This window comes from Antechinus flavipes, chromosome 1, assembly GCF_016432865.1.
Source record: "Antechinus flavipes isolate AdamAnt ecotype Samford, QLD, Australia chromosome 1, AdamAnt_v2, whole genome shotgun sequence".
Taxonomy (NCBI): Eukaryota; Metazoa; Chordata; class Mammalia; order Dasyuromorphia; family Dasyuridae; genus Antechinus; species Antechinus flavipes.
This window is the reverse complement of record NC_067398.1, coordinates 693,384,911-693,405,118: the sequence shown is the minus strand read 5'-3', so window position 1 is coordinate 693,405,118 and position 20,208 is coordinate 693,384,911. Positions and strand designations below refer to the sequence as shown.

The following is a 20,208-nucleotide window of genomic DNA, read 5'->3' as shown; positions in this document are numbered from 1 at the left end:
TTTTCCTCTATCAAAATGGACACATTTAATTTACTAGTATAATTTCATGCTATTAGATTCAGCCCAACATTCTGGCTTCTCAACTTCTTTTTGGCTCCTTACTCTGTCTTTGCAGCTTAGTGTCATCTGCAAATTTAATAAGGACACCAGTTATATCTTGGGTCAAGTAAACACATAGTCACAAGTAATTGATTGAATACAAACACACACAAAGTAATTGATTGAACACACACGCAAGACTAAACACATACACAAATAAATGACTGAACACACACAAGTAAATGAATGACACACTCACAGGTAATTGAACACACACAAGTAACAGATTAAACACACGAGGCTTACACACAAGTAATTGAATACACAAAGTAATTGGCTGAATACACACACACAGATGACTGACATACATACAAATAATTGAACACCCCGCACAAGTAACTTTCTAAACACACACACAAGTAATTGATTGAACACATACACGCAAATAATTGATTAAACACACATGTGACTGACACACACAAGTAATTGAACACACACAGGTGACTGACATACATACAATTGAACACACACAAGTTGTGACTTAACACATATAAATGATTGATATCCACAAGTAATTGACTGAACACACCCACACAGTAACTGACTAGACTCCTACACCCACACTAGCACAGATGAGGAAGTTGAAGACCAGGAAGATAGAGACTTGCCTAAGATCCTCCATGGTAGTGTGTGGGTGAGATCACACAATTTGGCACAATTTGAACTCAGATTCCTTGACTCTAGAGCCAGAGCTCTTTTTATGGCCCCACTCTGTCTCGCACTACAGCTAATTTGGCTAGGAGCGGTCTCGGGAGCCAAGACTTGGAAGCTCCCTGCACACCCAGACCCTGGGGATTCCTAGCTCGGTTTGGAGAGTCTCCCACCACCACCACCACCACCGAGGAAGCCCTGACTCCGCCCACATCGATGTCACCGAGGATCTCCGCAAGCCAAGCCCAAACTCCCGCCCCTTCCTTCAAGGCGCCTGCGCACTGGGCTCTTCTCTGCTTCCGCCTTCTCGCGACAAGCCCCGGGCCGCCGGCGGCCTCGCGGGACGCGCCGGCTTCTCGCGTGAGTGGGGCTGCGGGGGCTGCGGGACTGGGACCACGGGGTGGACGGGGCTGCAGGGCCTGGGCCGGGCCGGGAGCGGGAGCTGCATGTGTCGCTTCTGTGGCCGGAGGCAGCGGGGGCTGTGCGATCGCACGGGTAACGAAGGCCCCACGGGGCTGCCGGGGACCAGGGAGGGGGCGCGGGCGGGCCCCGAGGGGCCTTCGGGCCCGGAGCCTGCACCCCGCGGCACGCGCGCGCACTCACGCACACCCCTCTGCACACGCACCCCCTCCCCCATCTGCTCCCGCGGCGGCTTCCGCCCTACCCCTTCCCCACCCCTACCCCTCGCCATCCATCCTCCCCTCCCCTTCCCCTAGTTAGTCCTCCCCTTCCCCAGCCATCTCTCACCCTTACTTCCTCAACCCCCACGACTTCTGGTACTCCCATCCCCATTCCACACCCCCATCTCCATCTAGACCCTCATCCCCCGTCTCCGTCCCCCAGACTCTCCCCCTTCCCTCACCCCCCAGTCTCCATCTAGACGCTCTCCCTTCCCTTCCCTCACTCCCTCAGTTTCCATCCCGCCCCCAGACCCTCATACTTAACCTTCTATATTCCAAGATTCTCCCTTTCCATTATAGATATCTTTTCCCCCTCCCCAATTTCTGAGGCTTCAGAACCATCCTAGACAGCCTTCACCCCTTCTCATTTCTCTTGGCCTTCAGCCTTCATTCTCTCCCTTCTCATGGACCTCCATGCCTCTCATTGCTTTACTTCTTAAGATTTGCTTGTCCCCTTTTAGACTTTCACCCTTTTCTCTTATGGTCATACAAACATGTAGCTTTTCTTCTGATTCCTTGGTCGCTCTACCAATCATTTCTGCTCACAGACCTCCACTCTTCTCTTCCTCCTTCCTTATGTTCTGATTTTCCATTCCTTTGGGCTTTCAGCTTTCTGTCCTTGTAGCTTATACCTTCTTATTCTTTCCTCCCTGTTTCTCATTTGTAAAATTAGGGCATTAGTTGGACTTGAAAGCCTGTAAGATTCTTTCCAGCTCCTGTTCTTCTCTCTTCCTTGTTCAGATCACCTGGTCCTCCTCACCCTTTTCCCCCTTCATTCTTCAATCCCCTTGTATGTCAAGTCTCAAATCCCTCAGACCCTCATCTTTCTTCATCCTTCATATGTTCTGAAGGATAGACTTCATAAATATGTCCTCCATCCTTCCATGTAATTGGTTCATCTCTCACATCCCTTAATTCCTTACTCTACCTTTCTTTTCCTTCCATTTTAGGTTTCCCATCCCCATATTTCAGCCCCTTTGCCCCTCACAATCCACAGTTTATGTCTCATACTGGTTTTTCCCTTCACTCATCCTCTCATTCTCAGCTACTCTCTTTAGCATCTCATTGAACAAATTAATCTACTTCTTTAAGATTTGGTTTTTCTTTTTGGCTTTTCTCTGCCTGGTCTTTGAGATCCTCTGCAGTTTCTCATCTTTCTCATATCTTCCAGTCCTTGTAAAATAGGTTAAATCAGGAATTTTTAAGCTGGAGTACATGAATTTTTTTTTTTATATTTTGATAATGGCTTTCAACATAATGATTTTCTTTCATGTTCTTAACATATTTTATTGGATACCTTTAGAAGCCCCTAGCCAGATGGGCCATCACCAGATGGCCAGAGGGGTATATGATCCAAGAAAGATGAAGAACCCTTGGGATTAGGTGATCTCTAAGTTATATTCCAATTATGAAATTCTCTGATCCCTTTTTCTTCCTTTCCCTACTTCTTCCCCCCTTACAGCTTCTTTCTCCCACACTCAAAAACCCAATGGTTTTTCATAGGATCCTAGATGTAATTGGAAAAAATCATGTTGTCTAGCCTGCTGGTTTTACAGAGGGGGACACTGAGGCTTAAGAGATGTTGGATTACTTGTCTTAAATTTACTCAGTCCTTGGATTAACAGGATTGGCATTTGGATCCATTCCCTTTGACTTCAGATCCCCCCTTTGCCTGGTATCCCCTGCTGTCCTGCCTCTCCTGTTGGGCTGGTTATCTTATGACCACATCTTTATCCATTCTCCTTTCATAGACTTCTTAGATGAAAGAGCTAAAAAAGATCTAGGATATCATTTGATCCAATCTCTTTTTTTAAATGAGGGAACTGAAGGCCTAGAAAAGAGGAGTCAGCCCTTCTTGTCTTACTTCACATCTTTCTGCTCACCTTTGACTCTTTGAACATTGCTTCCCCCCAGTCCTTTGCTGATTTTTCTCCTTTGTTTAGTTCAGGCTCACATCTTCCTTCTCTACTTCATCTTTTTTGTTGTAGTGTATAAGATTGTGGTTTTTAAGATTTAGACCTGGAAGTCCAATCTTCTCATTTTACACATGAAAAAACAAGCCCAGAGTAGTTAAGTGATTAGCCTACTTTATTATCTCCTCATTCATATCCTGCTAAGTCTCCTCACTTCTTTGTTTTTTGGTATTTTTGAGCCTTGTTGGTACAATTTACTGCTCAATAGTCCCTTTGAAATAGATAGATGTAGGAGGAAAGTGGGTTGCTACTTTTCAGTGTCTGGTGTTCTAAAGGAATTCATTGAACATACTGAAGTTTTCTTTTTTCCCTTACAGATTTGTGAGATGGCTACAGACTTTCCTGAGTCCACTGCCCCTGACTGCAAAGGAGATCTGAAAAGCAACACCAAGCTAGATACAGATTACCCACTTCGGGTCCTGTACTGTGGAGGTGAGTATTTTCTAAATAGTTCCCTCTGTGTTACACTATTGGTTTCCCTATTAGTGACCAGGTCGATTTTTCATTTTCATCTCTTCCAAGTTCCTTCGGAATTTTGTGTTTTTATTAAAATCCTTTGCTAAATTTCTATGCGGATGCTCAGTTTGGTGAAGAGATGACCCTGGATTCTCAAGTAGCTTTCTGGTAGAATTAAACCCCAGCTGAGAAGGTTTCCAGCACAGTTCCAAGGGTAGACAGACCTGCTTGGTGACTGGTTTCAGGTAGGCTCATTACTACTTGAGCCTTGGTGCGGAACGTTTCTTCCGCCTTAGCAGCCCACCTGAGGCATAAAAATCGCTGAAATATGTCTGGTCCTTTTAAGCCCAGAAAGCACTTAGTGCCCTCCATAACCTTTCTGAACTGGACCGCAGCTTCCTGGGCAGTGGCCATTGTTGTTGGTGGCCCCATCCGGAGTCTCCCAAGTACTGTCCCTAAATTAAAGCAGTGACTGGATAGAATTTCATGTATGTGGACACATATCTTTGGTTTGTTTTTTGCTTTGTATGTTTTCATTCTAATGGGAAGACATTTGTGAATGGAATGTGCTTTTGAAGTGTTGTCACAGTGGATAGTCAGAAAGACCTGAGTTCAAATCCAGACTCAGGTTTCAGTCTCTGGGCAGTCACGTAACCCTGGTTGCCTCAGTTTCCTTATCTGCCAAACTAGCTGGAGAAGGAAATGGCCAATCACTTGAGTATTTTTGCTAAGAAAATCTCAAATGGAGCCCGAAGTGTCAGATATGACTAGAATGATTGGACAACACTTCTTTCTAAGGGACCCAAATTATGCCAGGCCTAGGAGTAGGCCTTTCTGCTTTCCTTACACCCCTGAGTCTTCAGACCCTCCTCCCCCAAGACCCTCACCTTTCCTTTCTCTTTCACACCCAAAATTTTGAAGGAATCTAGGACCCAAGGAATCTGGGCTTGCTACACTAGGTGCTGTCAAAGGGAAGGTCACTAGGCCTAGAGTCAGAGGGCGGTGGAGTAGTGGAAAGAAAAACCTAGAGATTGCAGAATGTGACCATCGCCCAGCATTGGGAGGGGGAGAGCTTGAGTCAGGGTTGTGGCTGTGGAAATGGAGAAGGTCAGCGTGGACAGCGGTAGAGACCAGAGCAGGTGTAGCTATACTTTAGATAGAGAGGATGAAGAAGGAAAAAGACAAGTTAAAAAAGGACTGAAAAAAAATGGGAATAAACTAAAATGAGGCATCTGGGAGAGGGAGGGCAAGATGATGAATTTGACTTTGAGTGTTTTGCATTTCAGATAACATCTAAGTAGAGAAATTCATTTGATATTTTGAGATTTGGGTATGGAGGAGTAGATTTGGGAGTCCTTAGTAGTTTGAAGTAAGAACAGATGGGAAATGGATGTGATTAGAGAGAATGGCAGAGGAACCTAACCCTTGAGGACACCAGCATGCCAGGGAGGATCTGACCTGCTATGGGACCAGAGAATGGGAGCACTTAATGGGGCTTCAGAAGGCCCCTAGTTCTACTCAATAGCCTGAGCACGAATTCCCTCTGCCGTGTCTAATCAGTGACCACATCTGGCTTTGGAGCCCTCCTGTGCTTACCCAGACTGCATTCCATTTTGATCCAGCTCAAATTTTTAGCAAATTTTTACTGATACTAAGCCAGAGCACCCCAGCCATTGGTTCTTCCTGCTGGGTCATGATAGAATAAATCTAATCCCTCTTCCGCATGTTTGAGATACCTTAAACAGGAAAAGAAAATAATGAAATTTGTTGGGAAAAATATGGCAGAATGTTTCTCTAGCTATCTGCCTGACCAGCGAATTTCCATTGGAAGATGATGCCGTCCCACTTTTAGTCTCTATCTAACTATAACAAGAGACTTTGTGGTCTCTTGGGAACCTCTTACATATACAGCTTGTGTGACTCAGTTTGACCCTTAATCTTTATAAATGTGGTATTTGTGAAGTGCTTAGTATAACACCTACCAACCAGAAGGTGTTTAATAAATGCTTGTTGCCTGCCCGTCCTTAATAACAACTTTGGGGCACTTTCCTAAGACTGACTGGAAGTTGTAGCAAAGATACTGACATGAAACAACTGGTAATCTGGGATTTCACTGAGGACAACAACAATAAAATTATTTGTTCGTTCCTGATTCTTATCTCAGTAATTGTTCCCATTTATATGGAATTTTATGGCTTGCAAAGTACTTTATGTACTTGATTTCATTTCACTCTCACAACATCCTTGTGAGGTAGATACTGTTCTGTCTCAATTTTTAGGTGAGGAAACAGGCTGGGAGAAGTTAGATTTCCTCAGGGTGACACAAACTGAGGCTCAGAATCCATGTCATCCTGATTCCAGGGTTCTTGTGACATGGAACCTTGAGATAAGGATAATTTTTTTTTAATCACACTTCTTAAATATGTATTTAAAAAGGATTTTGTTTTAGTTAAATTATCTGGGCAATTGTACCTGTGTGAGAGAGAGAAAACTGATATAATGCATAATGTGAAATAATAGGAATAGGGACTGGATCTTTGACCCCTTCTCAGCAACTTATAGTTTTAGAACTTTGTCTAGAACATTGAGAGTTAAACGACCATTTTGTAAGGTTTCAGAATCGGAACTTGGCCCCAGAGCTTTCTTCCTAACCTATAGGCCATCTTGCCTCTCCTATGTCAAATAGTAGTCAGAAAAGTTTATAGTTAAGAGGAAAAGAAGTGAAGAGAGGGCAATAACTTAATGGGAGGCAAGAGGGAGTTCTGACTAATATTGTGTATTATACCTTGAATATTGTAGGAGTTAATGCAATTACTATTTGACATTTAACTGGCTTTTTGTATTCTGAAGTTTTTTAATACTGACCAGTGTTCTGATATCAAACTATTTTCAACTTGTTATGAACAAAATTATAAAAGCAATTGTTTTATTAAGACATTAGAAAGCTTAGAGAGAATTTCAGCTCTTGTCTTTTTACATGTTTAATTTTGGTAATTAAAAGAGCAATAACCAAAGATAAAATTTTGATTACATGATAATTCTAGAGCAAAAGGCTCTTAAGTGCTCCCTTTGTACACTAGTTATTTTTCAGAATCACATGATGTTAGGGGTGGAAGAGACTCAGTGGTCAAGCCTATTGCCAAAGCATTTCCACTCCACCAAGCTTGACAAGAAGCTATCCAAGTTCTCCTGGAAGACTTCCATTGAAGAAGGGAGCTCAGCACCTATTTTACTTTTGGACAATACCTGCTGCTGGGAAACTGATACCTCCACTCCTACCCATTAGGAATAGAGGAATTTTTGCCTTCTAGGACCAAACTGGCCTTTGTTTTTTTTCTGTGTGAAAAGCCTTCCAATACTTAATGATGCCTCATATCCCACTTAGTCTTCTCTTCAAGGTCTTTCCACAAGGCCCTTCACAATTATAGTCGCTCTCTTCTCTATTTTATTAGTAGCCCCACACTATTATCTAAACCTGAACACAATATTTGAGGTGTGGTTTGGCTAGCAACATAGAGGGATCGCTCCCTCCTTATTCCTGCAAGATGTGTCTCTCCTAATATAGCCCAAGAATGTGTTTTAGCTGCCATGTCACATTAATGATTCATTAGTTGAGACCACCACAGTTTTTCATGTAAATGCCATCTAAAGGTAAATAGAGCTTGTGAAATGGATATTTTCAACCTATGCATAAAATTTTATACTTATCCCTATTATATTTCATCTTATTAGGTGATATCTTTGAACTGTTGCCTGTTAAACTATTTTTAAAACCTGACCCTCTTATCCAGAGTGTTAGCAGTCTCCTCTTCTTTTCTCCAAGTCTTAGACAAGATCCCTCGAGTGTTGCATTGGCAACCTCCTCCATGGTTGACATTGAGCCCTCAATTACTCCTAGATTCTGACCAATCAGCAAATTCCAGATGATCTAAGTTCACTATCTTTTAGTTCACCTACTTTTTCATAACCATAACAATAATACTTGCCCCAGTGCTTTCCAGAAGTGAAGGTAACCCTATCAAAAAAAAAAAAAAAAAAAAAAAGGCTATTAAGATCTATATTTGAAACTATGCTGGCTCCTGGTAATTACCATTTCATTTTCTCTTAAAAGTTAATTAATGAATTTATTAACAATGAAATAATTAAATGAATCCAAATTAATTTAAAAAATTAATTAGTGAAAAGCCACCTTTTCTTTCTCCCATCTTTCCTTACCCTATGGAAAAAAAATTATAGCTATGCAGAGTCAAGCAAATAAAATTCCCATATTGCCACATGCCCAAAAAATATGGATCATCAAAAGTCCTTTGGAATCAGGTTAACCATTTCCTTCAAAGTTATGTGTCTTTCTAGTGTTGTGAACATGGTTTAAATTAGTCTGATTCTGTTTACTTTGCTCTGCATCAGTTCTTCTGTCTTCCCTTTATAAATATTTACCAACTGTCTCATTTATGAGCCATTCTAGAATTTTCATAGGAATTGACAAGCTGACTTGAATTAGGGACACATGCCCCTCTCAGTCCACTGATGTTCCTGTGGGCTTCATGTTCTTATCCAAGACTGGTTATCAATCCATGTCTTTTGACTCGAAGCCAGATTCTCTTTTCCTGGGACTCTACTTCCTCTACTAAAGAGAGAAGAATTACAGAAGCTTAAGATTTAACTGAGAGAACACGTGGAAAGAAAAGCTGAAGACCTAGGGCAGACCCTGGAGGTCTGAGGAGTGATCTGATGAGAGAGAAGTATTGAAGCAGACCCAGGAGAACCTGTCTGGACATAGAAGTGAGGGGGGGGGGGAGGGGAGGTTAGGAAAGGGAGAGCTGAGGAAGGGCCCAGGCAGGAAAAAGGTGGCAAGTCACCTTGGAGAAAGCAGTTTCATGAGAGTGGTTGGAAGTGGGATCCAATGGCCGAGAAGGGAGGGAATGGAGGCCATCTGAGACCCCTCTTTCTAGGGTTTTGACTGAGAGAAGAGTTGAAGGATTTTGGACTGAAGGGAGTACAAGGGAATGGATTTGGGGAAAATGGGAATTGGGAGAAGGGCAAGAAGGGCCTGCCAGAGAGCGAACCATCTGGGGGCATACTTGGGGCAGTGCCGTGATCTCCAGCAGGGTCACCTGAGAGAGGGCCTGGTCAGGTCAGCTCAGCATCCCACGACTGCTCCTTCCCCTGCCTGGGTGGACATCCCCCTGGGCCCTGCCAATGATCTTCAGCCTGGCTTGCTGGCGTCTGCTGAGGTGGTTCAGCACTTTTGTGGAGCCACAGGTGAGAGCCAGGTGGACCCAAAGGGGAATGTGCCACTGAGCAGGACTTTGCTGCCCTCATGCAAAAGGTGCCAGCCCTCCCTGAGAAGTGAGGGCACTGACCTGCAGCTTTTGGTGGCTCTACCCAGGGTCTGAGCATGGATCTCAAAGAAGGGGAAGATCTGCAAGCAGCAGTGAGGAAGGAGGTAGCTCCCTGGAGAGAGAAAGCGTTCTCTCTGAATCTGTTGATCCCTATTTTGCCTCCTCACCTTCCTCATATTACTGTGTCTCATGTTCCCCATGGCTATTTGAAGCTCCCCATCCTCATCCAGGCTTGCTTTCCCTTTTTTATCCAAGTCAACATTCCAAACATTCTAGGTTAAAGTAATTTACATTAAGATATGAATAAGGCTTAATCTCTCTCTTTTTTTATTATGTGAGAGAATTTTAGTTTAATCTACTGTCCAAATTAAAACATACAATTTAATTAAAAGATAAAATAAGGGATTTCAAGATAGAAAATTTCTGCTATTTCAGCATGACTCATTCCTGTTCCTTTTCTTCCAACAGTGTTTGATAAAATTAATGGTGAACAGGAAAGAATTTTTAAAACAGAAATCAAAGGCAAATTAGACAATATAAAGCAAAAGAACAAATATAATAAGTGGAAATCTATAACTGAGATAAATGTGAAGTTTTATGTTTAGATTAAAAAAACCAACTGCATACAAACAGGATGAAGACTTGTATAAGGCTTAGTCTCTATTAAGGCTTTACATCCTGAAAGAGGGGTTTTTTTTAGCCCCAAATGATCTTCAGTAGTGGGCTTTTTTTAAGTGTTCCCATCCCCGCTCCTACAAGCACAAGAAATCAAGATGTGATCTGCCTACTGTTCTTTCTTCTTTGCTAAGAGTTCCTGTAAGTCATACAAGCTCAGTAAAATGAAGACTCATTATTGCTAAGAGGAGGGGTGGGAGGAAGGACAGAAAGAGCGCTTGATTTGTGATAGCACCTTTCTAAAGATGAGGATGGAGCATGTCATTAGATTATTCAAATGGGATTTTGCCAGATTCTGAGGTCCTTAAAGTTTTTTGACCAAAGGTTTTTTCATGATGGAATAGAAAGGGCCTTTCTAAATTTTTGTTTGAAAAGACTGTATGTTGTGCCATTTGAAATTACATCAATAATTTTCATTACAGTACTGATTTATATTACTGGCTAATATATGTAAAATATGCATATATGGTTCAGTGATTTTATTAGTCACAAAATCTTTTTGTTCTGTTTTTGTTACCCTTGGGATTACTTGACTTTGTTATTGCATACATTTTTCTCCTTTTTTTCCCTTGGAGTAATTTGAGAAGGAATCTGAATTGCTATCATTACCTCTCTTTGAGGAGAGCCCTGAGCCTCATCTTTTAGGGATTCCTGCTTGCTAAAGAATGAGAAAAGCTTCATGCATATACTGTGTATTGAGGAAGGCTGAGATCATGTGAAGGGAAAGAAGCCAGTTCGTCCCCAGGCCAGGCTGAGTATCTGGGGTCTACTGTTTGCCACTTCTTTGTTGAAAAGTCTCCTTTGAGTGAGCTCAGTGCAGCTTTCATAAGTGAGGATGAGGCATTGATCAGTGTGCACTTGTTTTAGCCTTAGGAATACTTTCTCAGACACTAGGGGACAGTGTCTACCACAGATATTTTTCTTTTGCATTATAACTCCAGATAGAGTAGACATTTTCTGTTCTCTTTAGAATAAATCTATTTTGAACAAGTATTCTGATTTATTTTCTAATACTTTAGTTTTAATTATATTAAGCAACTTAACACCAACTGGTTACTGATCTAGCTAAACTGTGTATGTTGTAGTTATGCCCTTAAACTGTAGAACTTGTAGGCCAGAAGGCTAAAGCATAATTATGGGGATTTGGATGACCTAGTGTTAGAAAAATAATGAGTTGACATTTCCCAAGCATTGTAAAGAGAGAAACTGAAGAAAGACAAAAAAGTGTGAAAGAGATTAGGAGACCTTCAGAACTGTAAAGAACTGGCTTTTTTTTTTTTAGCCAGAGATTGAATCTCAGGAGGGGAGATCTGGAAAGACTTGGGGAAATTAAAAGAGAAAAAGCATCAGCATGAAGGAAAAGTACATCACCACGATAATGGTAAAATTAATAGTAATAATGATAGTTAAATCCTTATTATGTGCCAGGAAATGTGCTAAGAAGCATTTGACAATTGTTTTTTTGTTTGCTCTTGAGCCAGAGAAGGGTTTGAGAGAAGAGGATTCAAGGATTACAAGGTAAAAGGTGAGAGAGTTGAGTTGCTGTGTGCAAGACGTTTTGACAGTGACAGTTTGTCATAGATGTTTCCCAGAGTAGCACAAAACAAAGACTAGGACCAGCATCTCATTTTTAGTAAATAGGAAGAGCAAAGCAAATTTTTTGGTTATCTGCTTTGAGTATGTAATGTTTGATGTTTCTGTGCTGGCTTATTCTCTCAGAATAGAAGGTAATCAGTAAACATTGTGTGTGTGAGGCTTTGTGCTAAGTGTCGATGATACAAAAAGACAGTCTTTGCCCTCAGAGTTTATCTTGTAGTGGTACTCTAACGGAGAAACAATGTGTAAATATAGAGTAATCTATATATAGGATAAATGGGAGGGAAATAATGGAGGGGAGGGGAGAACATTAAGAGAGGTTGGAGAAAGCTTCCTGTAGAAGGTGGAATTTAAAGGAAACTAGACGTCAGTAGTTGGAGCAGAGGAGGGGAAAGTTAGAGAAAATGACTGGAGTTGGAAGATGGAAAATCTTGTTTGTGGAATAGCCAGGAGTCTGGGGTTACTGGTCAGAACAGTCAGAAGAAGAGTAATTTCTTCTTAGAACATCCGCCTCTCTCTTCTGATTTGTTTTTCAGCTATAATTAGAGCATTCCCCTCTTCCTTCTGCTCTACCTTCCATTTCAGATTCCTTTACCCCCCTTCCCATTGCAGCCCTGTTTCCTTTTGCTTTAGGAGCATCCATTCTCCTCAGCAGCCTGCAATGAGGAGATGCTGACCCTGCGCTTGAAACAACCTGTCATTGGCTGTAGGAGCACACCCCCTCACCCCCTTGTGCAGTTGCTGCACAACTAACCCTAACCCCAACCCTTTCCATCAAGGTTGAAATGCTTAACTGCTCTCCAAAGGTTAGCATTGGCCAGTTTTCATCTCAGCCCTGGTACTATGTCCTTCCCCCTTCCTCCTCCCCCATGCCGTATCACCTGTCCATCTCTACATCTTTTAGTGTACTTCACCTGCAGATAATTGTTTCATTTCCCTTTCCTTAGTTTGGCTCCTCTTACCAGCAGCCTTCCCTTTTTCCCTGACTTTGCCTCCTCAGGAATGAGTCTCTAATCCTTCTTGGTCTTTCTTCATCCTTTTCTCTCCTTCATCCTGTTCCTTTTTCAACCCAAGTAGTATCTGGGCCTAGAGAGGGTCCTTCACATTCCCCTCCCTTCCCTGCCATCCCCCCAGTCTGCCTCGGTCGTCCAATCCCTCTTCTAGGTTATTGCCACAATTTCCTTTTTATTTCACTGAATCCTTCTGCTGCTCCTTTTACTTCTCCCACAAATTGAACATCCAGCAAAGAGGAAATGAGAGCGGTCACTGACTCCTGTGGAGGATTTGAATGCTTGCTGTATAGACCAAAGAATAGACTTTTCCTAAGTGTTTTTTGAGAACAGAATAGCATAGTTTGGTGGGATTTTGAGAGGCAGGTTTAGTGTCCGTGATAAGGGAAATGTTCTAAAGGATTTTCTCTCCCAGAACAGAATTGGTTTGTTGGCAGGTGGCGGGCTCTTCCTCAAGCAAAGTCTGCATCTTCTGTCCAATGTGCCGTGGAGCAGCTCAGTGGGACTCTCGCTCTTTAGATGGCTTTGAGCTCCTTTCTTACTCTGAAATTGTTCAGGTTAATTGGGCATTTTCTGTGAAAACAGAGCATGAAGCTTATGAAATTAGATGGGTAGATAGCATAGAGTGAGGTGGGAATCATAACTGAATTAGAATCAGAAAAGTCTATGTTATTATATTCTTGGTACTACTGCCCACCAGTGTCTCTGGTCAGGTGACCCATGGGCAGGGCACTTTCATGTTGTGGGCCTCAGTTTTACCATCTGTAGAAGAAGGGGGACTTTGATATTTCTTTCATTCATTTTATTTCAGCTCTGCAATTTTCTGATTCCCCCTTACTTAGAGATAATATGAAGGATAAAAGAAAAGATTTTTAAAATTTAATTTATTATTATTATAGCTTTTTATTGACAAAACATACGCATGGGTAATTTTTCAACATTGACCTTTGCAAAAACTTCTGTTCCAACTTTTTCCCTCTTTCCCTCCACCTCCTCCCCTAATTGGTAGGTAGTCCAATACATGCTAAATATATTAAAATATATGTTAAATCCAATATATGTATACATATTTATACAGTTGTCTTGCTATACAAGAAAAATCGGATTTAGGAAGAAGGTAAAAATAACCTGGGAAGAAAACAAAAATGCAAGCAAACAATAATAGAAAGTGTAAATGCTAAGTTGTGGTCAAGAAAAGTTATTTTTATGTATAAACGTCTTTCTTTCTCTGTCTCTCTTCCCCCCTCGTGTGTGTGTGTGTGTGTGTGTGTGTGTGTGTGTGTGTCTATGCACACACAGAAAACAAAGTGTAATAAAGGTGTTTTTATACATGTATCTTGTGTAAATACAGAGGCAAGTGAGAAAGGGCTGGCTTACAATCTAGGAATCCTCTCTCTGATTGGTTCTGGTGGGTGGATGCCCAAGGCCCACTAATAGGAGAGGTCAGAGAATATGTCAATCTGCAGTGTTAAGAGTTTGCTCACTAGGGAATATTTCTGTACCCCTAAAAACACAGATCCAGTGTCTGAAGCAAATGTGATTTGGCCCAGCTTATCCAACAATAATAGAATATCACACCAACTGCCTTTGTTGTCTATTAGAAAAGTTCAATTTAGTTATGTCTGAGGGTAACTGAAATAACGTATTTTTGTGGAGAATATTTATTTCTTGGTCTGTCGGTGAAAATTGACTTAATTGTTCATTAGACCAAATTTGAGGAGTACACTATTTACAGACTAACAGAGGAAGATGTGAAAAATATTCCATAAAATTCACAAGGGGGGTGGCAATGAAATAAATGGAAAGAAAATTAATTCCAAGTCTTTTTTTTTTCTTTCCCCAGTCTGTTCATTACCAACAGAGGTAAGTCTTTTTAATAGTCTATGATCTTTTGCTAATGCATTTTTGCACGGTCTTGTTTCTAGAGAAATCTTAGCAAATAGTTAATTTTCTGCCTTTGGATTGGTAGTAGTATTAAACCTTGGAATAGTTTCATGATCTTAATGGATTGAGGAAGATTTTTCCCCCCTTAGCTTCTGAGTCATAACTCTTTTGTTCCTTTAGCTCTTAAAATTAGCTATTAATTAATTAGCCAGATTACTTGAATTTAATTCAATCCAGAAATATTCCTGTTTTCTTTGCATTTCTTTATCTTGCCACCTTCCTCTGAAGGATTCCGCCTGTCCTTGAATTGTCATAATGTAACTGGCATGGTGTGATTCTGTTGATTTCCTTTAGCTTTTTTCCTGTTGCAATCTAGGTTTCAGATAGATGAGTGGGAGAAGTTTATTTCCTCACTGAATGTAATTGTGGTATTTAAATTAAATGAATTTAATAATGTGCAGTTGACTCTTGTAATGGTGAAATTTATCTTCTTTCAGTACTGTGAATATATGCCTGATGTTGCTAAATGTAGACAGTGGTTAGAGAAGAATTTTCCAAATGAGTTTGCAAAACTCACTGTAGGTAAGAATATTTTTCTTTGTCTTTGGAGCTTATGAGGAGTATGTCTGTGTCTGTTTGTCTCTTGACATAAAGTTTATCTTTAGTGGGATAATGCCAGACTATAATCTCCAAACAGATTGTAGAAGATTTTGTTAAAGTAAAAAAATCGATCTGGCCCTGAGTATTGGAAAAGAAAAAACAAAACAAAAAACTTTTCATGGGAACTTTGTAGCTAGAGAACTACTTATTGCTTATTCTCTCTGTTTGTTTTCTTCTGTTTAATATTTTGTTTTTCCCGGGTACATGTAAAGCAATTTTGAATATATTTTTTTAAATTTTAAGTTCCAGATTCTCCTTTCCTTCCCCACCATTAAGAAGGCACATGTGAAGTTAATAAAACTTTTCCATAAAAGTTATGTTGTGCAAGAAAACATAGATTTTCTCCCCCTCATAAAACTCTCAAGAAAAATAAAGGGGGGAAAAGGATGTTTCTGTCTGTTATTACTGGGTATGAATAGCATTTTTCATCATAAGTCCTTCAGAGTAGTCCTGGATCATTGTATTGCTGAGATGAGCAGTCATTCCCAGCTGATCATCCCTTAACATAGCTATTAATTTGGACACAGTATATTTTTCACTTTTTGTGAGCTTATGAAGGATTTTCCAGGTTTTTCTATATCTCTGATCTTTTTGAAACAATATTAAGTATGAGAAGAGAAGTTCATGTTTTGACAAGTTAAATGATTTAGGCAGAAATCTAAAATCAAATTCATGACTCCTATCCATGATTGGGAACCGTGTAGGTTGGTAGTTGGGGGAGAAATCTGGATTAGGTATCTGAATGGGGATGGTGCAGTCACTTGCTGTATGGGTGCTTGACACCTGGCCCTCTTGTGGCCCTGCAGTTGGAGCCCAAACTGCTGGGATCCTTTCTGCTGTTCTGTCACTGCCCAGCTTGAGATGGGCCGCTGTGGTTTCCTTTGTTTCCTAGGCTCTAGGTTCCCAGGTATTAGGTGGGATTTGGGGGCAGGACTATTCCTGTGACCCCCAGAGTTAAGTTTTGTTCTCTTTTGTTAAGTTTGACATTTCTAAGGTCCTGCTAATCATGATCTTGGTAGGGAGCAGTTCTACATTCTGCCATGCAGATAAGCATCTTTCCTCCTGAAGTAATGCCTCTGTATGGAGCTGATAGTCCTTACCCTGCCAGTCTTCAATTTATTTTTGGAGAGCAAAATCTTATTCATCAAAATTGGCTCAACAAGCATTTACTGAATGCCTGTTCTCAGGACTCTGCTGGTTTGACTCTCTGTCTTGTAGAATCTATACCTGTAACTTGAAGCTTTCAGAACTAGACAGGGACTCAATCATTTGTACTGTCAGTAGTAGACGGTCTTTTTAACGTAGACATAAAATTTTATACACAGGGTCATTTTTGTTCTGGAGGAGCACAAGGGTTGTGTGGGGAAAAGCTATTAATGCTTTCACATTTGCTTTTTCTAAATGTAGAAAATTCACCCAAACAAGAACCTGGAATTGGGGAAGGCCAAGGAACAGCAGGAGAAGAGGAGGAGAAGAAAAAGCAAAAGAGAGGCAAGGCTTACGTAGACCCTCATTCAAATTCATTCTGTCTGCTGCTTATTGATTGGTTTATTGATTGATAGGAAAAGAAATGCAGTGACAGAATCCCTGGTTTGCAGATAACAAATGAATTCCTCAAGTTAATCATTTTTGCCATTGATGGTTATTATAATTCTTCATGCATGATGTTATACAAGGAATATGGTAACCCTGAACCAATTGGATGATTTGGGTCTCTTTCCCACAAGCCAAATTGTACCTTGGGAAACAAGCTTCCTTTGTCCTTCCTTTGTACATGCCAGAGATGACTAGCTATCCTGTTTACAAACTGAAAAATTCCAACTGTCTCACTATCATTTAAATACCCATATAAATCAGAGTCATGGATTTTGGATGGAATATGGACATGTGGAAATTAATGGAAATGCATTTTAATTAGAATGTGTCTGTACAAGATTGGACTTTCTCTTTTCAACTTTTGAGTATGTGGCTGAGCTTTTGTGTGTTAACTGCTTATTGCTTTGAGAGAATACCTGTATTTCCAAAATAAGTAATCAGCTGAGTATTTATTTCTGTGATATATAGTCTCAATCACATTTAATAAAAGCTGTTTTTAGTTGTTTCACATAAGCCAAAGTAGGTGACAAAATGGTAGGTTAAGGCTCTTCTGTTAAAAAATAATAGTGGGAGTAGTGGCTGGGGAATAGCTAGCTATCTTCCTGGTCACTGAGCACAAATGCTGTTGAATGGCCCTAAAGATTTAAGTCTTGGCAATGATCGTTTGGGGTTTCCTGTATTTTATCTTTTTTTTTTTTAATTGTAGAGTCACCGTTAGTCATAATATAGACAGAGACCTTAGAGATAATTTAGTCCACCCTCACCTGCCCTTTTTATTTTGTGGCTAAGGAAACTAAAATTCAAAGATGACAATTTCCCCTTCTTTAAAACTGAATTGCTAGGTGAGCCTGAATCAACATTTGAAATCTATTCAATGTTTGCTTTATATTAAAGAGGGAAGCACTAGTGAAACTTGTCCCCTAATAATGACTTCCTAATTCCTTTATCATAGCTTTAAAAATTGAGGTGTTTGTGAAGCATATCAATTCTATAAAAAGAAAAAGTAGGAAAACCTTAATCTTTTCAATAATTTTCTTTGAATAATAAATTTTAAGAATGTGAATTGGTAATTTATTTTTTGTTTTAAAATGACAAATAACATGGTGCTCTCTTGTTAAAATAAAGGTGGAAGGGGTCAAATAAAACAAAAAAAGAAGACGGTTCCACAAAAGGTTACGATAGCCAAAATTCCCAGAGCAAAGAAGAAGTACGTAACAAGAGTGTGTGGCCTTGCAACTTTTGGTGAGTTTGGGTTTAAGCACATGTCAAAGAAGCCAAGTTTGAACTGTAGTCTTATCTGTTTTGCCAACTATTAAGAAATCTTCACAAGCCCATTTTGGATTTTTAAAATCAAACTATGACTTTACAATTCTGGTTTTAAAATTGGAACTTTTTGAGAAATTAAAACATCTCTGCAGTGGGGGCCATTTGGAATTCTTTCCTTCCTTTTGGGTCTTATTAAGGGGAAGTTTAGCTCAGTATGAGGAGGGCTGGCTAGGATTCCCTTTGAAGCCTACCAATGCTGCTCCTCTGTCCTCTACAGGGTTGGTGGCAAAGGGTTGCAAAGTGGCTCATCCCCTCTCTGAGTGGCAGTGGAGGGTGAGGGAAGGCGGGTAGCAGCAGAATGACCTGCCTTCACAACTCCTTCAGTCCCTGGAGGCCTTGAACAAGTAGTGAGACTGGGGTGAAAAATTTAACCAAGGTCTCTTCGTGTGACAACACAGATTGCAAAACAGTGGACTGGACCTCATTATAAATATTAAGGTCTGTTTCTCTGCTGGGATTGTTTCCTCTCTTTTTCCTTTTCAAGAAAAGACAAAGTAAACAAGATATTTATTCTGACTTGGAGTATATGTAATCATTATGTCCCTAAACTGGGTTTGGTCTTACCTCACATATTCTCTCTCTATATATTCTCTATATGCACACGTACATTTATGTGTGTGTGTGTCTGGTATTGCTGTTTTTCAAGTAATGGGGCTTTTGTGTGACCTTAAAAATATATTGCATCATAAAAACTGTCACTATGGTGGTTCAGTGATTTCTTTTTTAAAAAAGGGAAAACAAAATGTATTAATTAATACATGGTGAATTAATTGATATGAAAACATATAGAAATGGTTTTTATGAATTGAGTCAGGCTAAATAATACACCAATAGAAAAGATTTAAAAAATTTTTTCTTTGTGATACCCAGTTATATTTTCTTTTTTGACAGAGATTGACCTTAAAGAAGCACAAAGGTTTTTTGCTCAGAAATTCTCCTGTGGTGCCTCAGTTACAGGAGAGGATGAAATCATCATTCAGGGAGATTTTACAGATGACATTATTGATGTAATTCAGGAAAAGTGGTCCGAGGTAAGTATATGAGGTCCTGTACACCAGAAGACAAGCCTCTTGACTCAGAGAACATGACCAGACACTTAGGGAATCTGGATTTTCTGCCCTTATCTGACTCCCTCCCCTTCCTGTGCCCTGCTTCCCAGCTCTGAAAGGATTTTTACTGTTTGTGTGACCTTACCCAAGTCACCTGCCTGCCCTGCCCCTTTTCTCTGCAATCCCTTTTTGTGTGACTGCCAATCTGAACTGAGGTGTTTCTGGCAGTTTCTGCACTGCCCAGTGCAAAGTGTGCACGTTATATGTTTAGAACCATGGCTACAGTGAAGTCATGTGATGCAAGCACTGCCAGAAATGCCTTGGATTCATTATGCATTTGATTTTGAATCAATTTTTGCTTGATTGAGTTCAGAAACCTTTTATAAACTGTTACCAAATTTTTCGTGACCCCTATATTCAATTATCATATGGATTTTGGACTAGATGAACCCTGAGACTCCTTCCAGCTCCAAAGATGATCTTATCACTTTAAAAAAAAAAACCAAATACCTTAGTTTATTCCAAAATACTCATGAAATATAATAATCTGTGTTTTACAGGTCGATGATGACAGCATTGAGGATCTTGGAGAAGTAAAGAAGTGATTTTAAAAATTTGTCTGTATTTAATAACCTGAAGTTATAGTTGATGTAGCCAAAGGGAGGGAGGCCTTTAAAAATATATATATTTATCCTACAGTAAAACTGTAGACTACCCTTATCCTTGGCATTTCACTGTTCTGTACAAGGCTGCTTGTGTTTTTTCTTTTGTTTTATTTTTTAAATTGCCAAAGTCCAATAAACTGGGGAAATTCATCATGCTTATGCATGAAATAGAGATTTAGTTAAATAAAAAATTTTGGTCATATGGTACTGACTTTTTTTTCCTCCAGCACACTGTAGACTTTTTGTGGGGAGCATTTTAATTCATCTGTTGCTATTTCAATTCACTGTACAATTTTTTTAAAAGAATCTGGATTTCTTACTACCAAAGCCAGGCTTTTTTGCTTCTCCCTTAAGTCTCCAGTGTGTTAACCTTCAGTTGGATAGAAGGCAGCGGGTAGATTTGTTGTGGACTTTATTGTTCAATTACCAACAGAAACCCATTTCATACATAGGGCCATTGAGAGAAGTTGAAAATTCTTCCCAACCTCCATAAATAAAGCGAGAATGAGATTGTCACAAAACTCTTTACAATTGTTTAAACTTAAA

At 40.2% G+C, this 20,208-nt stretch overlaps 1 protein-coding gene across 4 annotated transcripts; it reads left to right on the top strand.

Annotated features, from left to right (window-relative positions):
- The first annotated feature begins 998 nt into the window (after positions 1-998).
- Positions 999-19,864, top strand: DENR (density regulated re-initiation and release factor). Of its 4 annotated transcripts, none has more exons than XR_007949654.1 (8): positions 999-1,110; positions 3,721-3,835; positions 14,326-14,345; positions 14,864-14,948; positions 16,434-16,517; positions 17,748-17,864; positions 18,166-18,386; positions 18,840-18,937. XR_007949654.1 is itself a non-coding variant. In XM_051972707.1 (8 exons), the coding sequence occupies exons 2-8, from the start codon at positions 3,730-3,732 to the stop codon at positions 19,600-19,602; spliced, it is 597 nt and encodes a 198-aa protein (XP_051828667.1). In that variant the 5' UTR covers positions 1,001-1,110; positions 3,721-3,729; the 3' UTR covers positions 19,603-19,864. The 4 variants fall into 4 exon arrangements, 3 of the variants coding, with proteins under 3 accessions (XP_051828667.1, XP_051828670.1, XP_051828669.1); XM_051972707.1 differs by lacking the exon at positions 18,166-18,386 and adding an exon at positions 19,558-19,864 and having other exon boundaries at positions 1,001-1,110; positions 18,840-18,979; XM_051972710.1 differs by lacking the exons at positions 999-1,110; positions 18,166-18,386 and adding exons at positions 1,137-1,245; positions 19,558-19,864 and having other exon boundaries at positions 18,840-18,979.
- Positions 19,865-20,208: the final 344 nt, after the last annotated feature.

What these genes read in the sequence shown, in the direction of transcription:
- DENR (XM_051972707.1), top strand. Translation starts at nt 3,730, where the DNA reads ATGGCTACAGACTTTCCTGAGTCCACTGCCCCTGACTGCAAAGGAGAT. An exon ending in GTTTGCAAAACTCACTGTAG is followed by an intron (nt 14,949 to 16,433) that starts GTAAGAATATTT and finishes TTCTAAATGTAG; the next exon opens with AAAATTCACCCAAACAAGAA. An exon ending in GAAGAAAAAGCAAAAGAGAG is followed by an intron (nt 16,518 to 17,747) that starts GCAAGGCTTACG and finishes GTTAAAATAAAG; the next exon opens with GTGGAAGGGGTCAAATAAAA.